We start from the raw sequence: 7977 nt of genomic DNA on the forward strand, positions 1-7977 counted from the left end.
TATGGACCCCAGCATCCTCTAGGACGTAAGAGAAACGCAGACTACTTACAGTATTGCATTATTAGTAATCTGGCACATTAGTCGGAATTTATTGCGCAGTCATTGTAGTTATTGCTTTTAGATTCATTTCTTCCTCTAGGATAGTGCTCCTGCATTCTGAAAAACTGTAGGTTGGAACTATTGTGAGATGCCTGATTGCAACACTGATCTGTTATTTAAGAGAAAGTTGGTTATCAGTTAGTGCATATATTAATATATGTATGATTTTTATACTCCACACAGGTTCTCTATAATAAATCACAGGATGGAACAGAATTGTAGATGCTGCATACCAACCCAGACCAGCGAAATAGAAGTGTCTCTGGAATGCGAAGATGGCAGTAACACAAGTTACACATACACTGATATAGAGAAATGTGATTGCTCAATCCCTACATGCAAAGATTACGCAACAACTTAATATGTCAAGTATAATCTTTCTTATGAATTTTGAGTTTAAAATGTAAAGCCAAAAATATTAAATTTCTTATGTATTGCCTACTTGTTATGTCAGCGACATTAGTCTAAGAGTAGTACAAGATGTTCTATCAATTTATAATGTAGTATTTCTATGTAAAAAACTTGAATTTTCAAATTATTAAAAGCCTTTATGCAAATAAATGAAATGCTAATATTGCCCGCTAATTTTACTGTTATTCCTGCAACAGTTATACAAGGTTCAACAAATGAAATGATTTAAAGCATTTCTGCCACCTACATAATAGACAGCCATGTTACCGATGTACACATTCCTAGGCTTTCTTACATCTACAGTACATTCCCACGATAATTGCTCTATCCCACCAGTTGTCTGCCTGTATTGTGTGGAGGACATACAGATGTGGCCACGCTCATGCAGCCTGCGGCTCAGCCACACGCGCCACTCCGAGGCGCGGGTGCGACTTAGTTCCTCATTCAGTAGAATGGCATTTGCAAAGCTGCTTGCAGCTTAGTACGTCGCAATCCTTAGCTGCAGCTTAGTACGCCCTCCATGTATTCCTATGGGTGCATGTACTTAAAAGTAACGCCCACACCCTAGTTGTGGGCACACCTTCCGCGTCTGGCTTCCCGCAAATACGGAAAACTGCAGGCTGGATTAGCGTGGCTACATCTGTATTCCATTTAATAATAAAGCTTTACATCCTAATATTGATATTGAATTTGATATACCATTTAAAGTTGGCTAGTTGTAGAGCTATTATTGCTTTCCACTCTAAAATGGCACATGGAATGAGGTGTTTATTAGTCTTTGTGCCTACACCCTCCTCAGTGTCACACCGCTTGGCTGTGAGTCAAATGACATGGGGCATGACCCAGAGGTGGACGCAGGGCAATCTTAATGTATAGGCACACTGGGCAGCTGCACATGGCCTTACAATTCTAGGGGCCTCTGAGTAGTGGTGAATGTTGGTCACACAATCAGAGCACCGAGGAACTGCCTCCCAGCCTGCAGCCAGACAGTGAATGGCTGTCAGCATGCTGACTGGTGGATGGCTGGAGCTATCCACCAGTCAGAGTGCTAACAGCCATTCACTGTATGGAAGCATGTGGGGGATGGTGCAGGACCACAGGAGGGGCATGTTACTATTTGTAATACTTGATTCCTGTGAATGGGTGTGTAGGGGTCCCAGTGCATTGCTTTGCCCAGGGCCTACTATGCTATTGGTGTGGATGGAGTGCAGTAGCAACAGCTTGTTGTGGAAGCTACTGTGAATTTATGCTGAGATGCCCACCTGCTGTTGCTCTAATATGCCATGGTGCACACAAATGCGTACCATCAGTCGGGCATCAGGTACACCATAGGCATACTTGCCTACTTTTGAAAAAGCATTTCAGGGTGATTGTGAAAGTACCACCTATCAGCGCAGACGTACATATGATTCTACATCTGAGAGGCCCCAAAGTTAGTAAGATCTACTTAGTTATTGAAGAAAAGACACTGGTATTTTGCAGGATTTGTTTGTATATTGTGTTTTACAAGAGGTTCCATATACTGTAAGTTGCCACGAGAAACCTTATTTAAAATATATGTAGCCATAGGGATCGTTGTGCCTTATAAACTTACCAATGCAGGGAAATGGAACTGATGATCCCATTTGAATGTATATAGCTATATAGCTCTGATTCCCTCCAAGAATGTAACAGCTACATAATGGGAATAAGTGTAATCAGGGAGATTTATGGACTATTCAGGGAGTCAGGGAGATTAACACTATTCAGGGAGTCTCCTGCAGAATGAGGGAGGATAGGCAACTATGACCATAGGTCTTATGAGCAAACCTATGGCTGCCCAGAAAGGCTGATGGAATTGAACTGCCAGTGTCAGTGGAACTGTGTCTTCCGATGAAGTCTCCCACAAACACGCTGATGCCAGACACCCCACTGTCACCGCCCAGGAACGCCTAATTGAACTGCATAGATCTCCATGTCGTTCTGATCTGCCAATGGAAATACTCGAGATGCATGATCATTGTGTTTCAGATGTATGCGTAGATGTAATATATTAGGCACATGCGTTCAATGTTATACATCCATCCAGGTCTGTATCAGGCCCATAGCCCAGGAAAACAAACCAAGGTCACCCTGTGGCTTGGAATGTAGCATGAAGCTTTTACCAACACTAAACAGAAAACTCAAATTAAGTTTCTCTTCCAATTAATGTAATTGGTTCTCAGCATATATTTTGTTTTATCTTGTGTTTAAAGATTACTGTAATCTTGTTTTCCTTTATGTAATTTAAAAGTAAATTTATTTTCAATCATTTTCTATGTAGAGTAATTTTATGTACAGTAAATTGCATCATCCAAATAAAATCCTCTAAATTAATACATGTCATTTTATTTACCTTTGAAAAGGGTATTAAAGCTATGTCATTTTTTTATGAAATTTGAATTACTTTGTGCTATCCTATATAATAAAAGGCTAAGGCTGCTCCTCACTTCTGTTATGTGCGCTGGTGGCCACTAGATGCCGCCACACAGACTAAATGACTCAGCTGAAAGTGAAACTGACATTGCTGGGAGATGTTGCAGCCTCCTACCCTGCTGCTATTAATAATAATACTCATCTGACGGTTTCCTGACTTGCTGCATACGGAGAGAGGGGGACTTGGCAACAAATAGCAGCAGTAACCGGGAAACGGATGCATGAACCACCAGATGGTCCTGCAACTTTCAGAGCAGAGGCAATGTCGACATGTGTGGCCACTTACTGGCAGGAGAAAGTGAATTAGTCCGGCATGAAGGTATAGACCTTGTGTAGGGTGAGCAGTGGGATGACAGGTAGGAAGAGGGGTTGGTACTGGGGCTGCAGATGATGTGGGTGAAGAGGCAGATAACTGGCTCAACTGCTTTATATACACTGTGCGCCGGTGGAGTGCCAGGGTTCTGTGCTCGCTCCTCACACCCCATGCCCAGACCCCTCAGGCCAGCTGGTGGTGTCCTCTATCCCCAGACTGGTCGGGAGCTGTGGGAGACTGGCGAGTTTATGCATGCCAGTACTAATGTATATATGGCAGCATCATTATAGCCTGCCTATTACAGATATACAGTATATATATCTTGGCTGGGATAACATCCCACGTCGGATGCCATCCCTCTCCGAGTCCCGTCTGCAGCTCGTGGTTGCCAGGTTACCCATGTCCTCCTCCGTCTCCCTCCTAATCATGCACATGGTTGCCAGGTAATCCACATCCCCTTACATCCCCCTACTAGACCCGCCCGTGGATGCCAGTTAACCCACAACACCCACATCCTCCTCCGTCGCCCTCCTAGTCCTGCCTGCCTCCGTTCCCTCCTAGTTCCACTCGTGGTTGCCAGGTAACCCACATCACCCACCTCCTAGTCCTGCATGCTGCCATTCTCCTAGTCCCTAGCCCACGTCCTCCTCCGTCTGTCCCTTCGGTTTCCCTGGAACTCTGGCGGTGCCAGACGAAGTGACTTGTTTATCACATTTTCCCATCGCTTTCCGCTTTAGTAAATCAGCAGGTTGCAAAATTGACAGAAAATCATAAAAAAAAAAAAAATCCAAGACTGACACTTAGTAAATACCCCTCAGTTCTTTTGTGAAGGCTCAAAATTAGTAGGAATTCCACCTCGTGCAGAGGAATAGAACCTCAAGGAAAGACCCAACTATTGAGTTATACTGTATGTAATTTATTAGTAACTATCAATGGTTTACCAATTATATTACAGGCTGTCACACATTCAGTAGGTAAGCAATGTAGATTCTGTATAAGTTGTCATTCATTGTATCAATAACAGCAACTTGGAACTTCAGCGAACTGAGAGGCTTCTCTATATAGATGATGACAAGGTGTCCTTCCGGATACCCATATACCACCTAGCTATATGGGAAAAGAATATCTTAAAAATCTTTATGTCTTATGCATCAGAGTATGTCCGTGACAGGTAATATGGTCCACTGACCTGATCACCAGGGTTTCCTGCATGAGTATGGTGTTTTAGACATAATAAAACTGAGATCATCTGGTACCACTACTGTTAGACTGTTATAACATTTGCTAGAGCATGTATAATCTCACTGACCTAGAGAGCTTGCTGCTGAATTTGGGCAGCATTACATCCGGCCCGAACAGTCTATTGAGACACAGACCGGCTGCAGCTCTAATCCGCCGTAGTGCACCACAGAGCAGACATTGGCTGCACCATTGGACTTTTCGTTAACCCTATGTTTGCTCAGAGCACCCAATGGTATTTGGCTGCCAGTGTCAGAGAAACTGAGTCTTCCTACACAGTCACTAACCCTCCAAAACACCCGCCATCTCAAGCCACCTCCCCATGTCAGTGGATCTCCATGGAGTTCCATAAAAACATATGACAATAATTAATACAAAATCTACATGCCAACATTCACCCTGCATCAACTGACACCAGACTGCTGTACAAGCTGATTAATGTAAAAGAGACCAGCAGTTGAAACAAAGAGCACAAACATGGTCATGGAGATCTAATAGCACAAAAAGTAAAAAATGTACAGTACTCTGTCAAACACATCTTCAATGAAAAGGTCATACTCACTTATTAATTGCCTATGAGTTTTATGAGCCTCTATCAGGCATTAGCCACAATATAAGTACTACTGTATACTACAAACGTGGGTGACTGTAGGGCTCTGACTGTGGGGAAAATTCCCCCACTAACTGGGCAAGATTGGATGTTCCTCAAGAATATGCACTCAAGGGCAGGACACCGCAACTTACTTCAAACAATTCCACCCAATCATGTCCTCTAAAGAGCAATTCTTTCTTGCCTATCTATATCTCAACTGTAAAGATGTTAAACAATCAATCAATCAATCAATCAATCAATCAATAAAACAGGACAATGTAGAGAAATTAACAAACCAAGAGAAACCTCACTGCTATGCACAACAATGTAGGTGGGTGAGGGGTACGGCAGCAATCAGAGGAACAGAGGAAGATCCATCCCACAATCAAGGTATACCCCTTTCACACTGCCAATGCTGGATCCCACCCGGGAATTGGAAACGGGTCCTTCCCGGGTGGGAATGGCAGCTGCTGCAGGCTTTCCCGACCTGGCAATATGCCGGGCGGGTTGCCATAGCAGCGGGGGGAGGGGGGGCGGCGCTGGGAGATGAGCTCAGCTCCGCGCCACCTCTCCCTATCTAGTAAACGGGTCCCGGGTCGCATCGACCCGGGAGCCCGTTTACGCAGCCACTGACCCGGTATTCAACCCGGGTATAACACTGCTTTATACCAGGCGACCCGGGATTTCGGCTATGCCCCTTTCACACCGCACGCTGACCCGTGCCGGGTCGATACCGGGTTATTTGTGCGGTGTGAAAGGGGTAATAGTTACACAACTAAACTCACACCTCATTCACATGCTAATGTTGGATACACCTCTGGAAACTTGTCTGCCTTTTGTAATTTTTACATCATTTTTGTGGAGTCCTGAAGCCAGTGACTGCATCCACAGACACAGATTCACTTGCCTTGGCTAGTTAGTTCTGGTGGACATTTGGAGCAAACTAAGGGTTGTTTAGATGTTTAGTAGTATTTGCAATGTTGATACGATGCGTCTCTGGATGCGGGCAGTGGAACTGAGAATCTAGCAATGGCGTCTCTTTACAAAAGATGGATAAAATTTACATAAATTCACAGATCTGCTTCCACCAAAGATGCAACAGCGACCCGGATTGCGTACACCTCTGAATCAGACCGTGTATTATCTCATAAATCAAGGAGCTTATGGGCCTAATTCAGATCTGATCGCAGCAGCAAATTTGTTAGCTAATGGGCAAAACCATGGGGGTCATTCCGACCTGATCGCATGCTAGGTTTTTTCGCTGCGGCGCGATCAAGTCAGAACTGCGCATGCGTATGCACCGCAATGCGCAGGCGCTTCATACGGGTACAAAGCGGATTGTTGCTGAGCGATGGATTTAGCAAAGAATCCATTCGCACAGCTGATCACAAGGAGATTGACAGGAAGAGGGCGTTTGTGGGTGTCAACTGACCATTTTCTGAGAGTATTTGGAAAAACGCAGGCGTGTCCAAGCGTTTGCAGGGCGGGTGTCTGTGATAAATGGCAGCATGCGATCAGGTCAGAATGACCCCCATAATTCAGGCATACGTAGTGTGCACACTGCTTAGAACATAACTGAGGCATGCATGGTGTACACACTGCTTAGAACATAATTCAGGCATACATGGTATACACACTACTTAGAACATAGAGGGGCATTCCAACCTGATCGGTGCCGTCGGACCGCTATGATCGCCTCTGCCTGATTGACAGGCAGAGGCGGTTACTGGGCGGGGGGTGTAACTGCGGCATTTGCCCGTTGTTTCGTGGGCGCGGTCCGGCCAACGCAGGTGTGGCCGGACCATGCAGGGGGCAGTCAGCAACTCGGAATGACCCCCATAATTCAGGAATACATGGTGTATACACTGCTTAGAACATAATTCAGGCATACATGATGTACTCACTGCTTAGTACATAACTCAGGCATGCATGGCATACTTACCTACTTTGTGGCCGCTCCCTCCGGGAGGGAGCAGCCAGGTCACACAAGAGGAGGCATGGAAGAGGCGGTAAGGAGGCGTGGTGATGTGTTTGCATCATCGTAGCCACGCCCCTGCTCTGTAATGACCACATTATTGGTATTGCAGAGCGGGGGGCGGGGCGAATTAGCGCAATCACATCATCGCCTCGCCCCTCTTTTCTATTCAACAGGCTGAAAGTGGTTGGGGCGTGGGGTGCAGCGGGAGGAGTGCGGGGTGCAGCGGGAGTGAGCGGGTTGCGGGAGACTTGCCCCCTGGGGGGGGGGGGGGTCCGGGAGTGCCACCCTAATTTCTGGAGCCTCCCGGCCTTTCAGGGAGAGTGGGCAAGTATGATGCATGGTGTACACACAGGGCCATTTTTATGGCCGGTATTGCTGAGTGCCTGCAGCCAGTGTCTGAACAGTATTACATGCAGATTGGCCGTCTGCATGGAATACTGTTGAAAATGTCCCTCCCAGAAAATGTCCCTCCCAGAAATGTAGGAAATCAGTAACCAATACGTGGGTAACTACTTTCTGATCATTCAATATTCTCCTTTCACAATTATCTTTGGGAGCTGTTTGCGGGACAATTTCTTCTGAATATTACTGGGACGCCAGTGTATATATTTCAGTACCATTCGAGAGGGCATTTTTTTATTTGAATTCAGTGCATGTTTTGCATATTTTATATATTCTTCTTAATAATTAAATAATTTCAACTATATATAATCAAACTTATACATATTTAAGTAAAGAAAAATATACAGCGCTATTTGACACAGTGAGATCTGAGCAAATGTGTATTTAATATTGATTTTAAAAAAGCTTATACAAATAAAAACATATCAACTGAAATGAATATACATAAAATCTATGTCTCACTATTGAATCTTTTGTGGACTTTGAGAC

The 7977-nt window shown here is 44.8% G+C and overlaps 1 protein-coding gene across 1 annotated transcript in view; it reads left to right on the forward strand.

Moving 5' to 3' along the window:
• Positions 1–2762, forward strand: part of LOC134968664 (mucin-5AC-like) — a 509092-nt gene extending 506330 nt beyond the window's left edge. The window contains exon 41 of the mRNA XM_063944186.1: positions 283–2762. Coding sequence (XP_063800256.1) covers positions 283–460 — 178 coding nt within the window. The 3' untranslated portion in view covers positions 461–2762. The remainder of the gene's footprint in view (positions 1–282) is intronic.
• The last annotated feature ends 5215 nt before the right edge of the window (positions 2763–7977 follow it).

Source organism: Pseudophryne corroboree, chromosome 11 (assembly GCF_028390025.1).
Source record: "Pseudophryne corroboree isolate aPseCor3 chromosome 11, aPseCor3.hap2, whole genome shotgun sequence".
In the NCBI taxonomy this organism is placed as follows: domain Eukaryota; kingdom Metazoa; phylum Chordata; class Amphibia; order Anura; family Myobatrachidae; genus Pseudophryne; species Pseudophryne corroboree.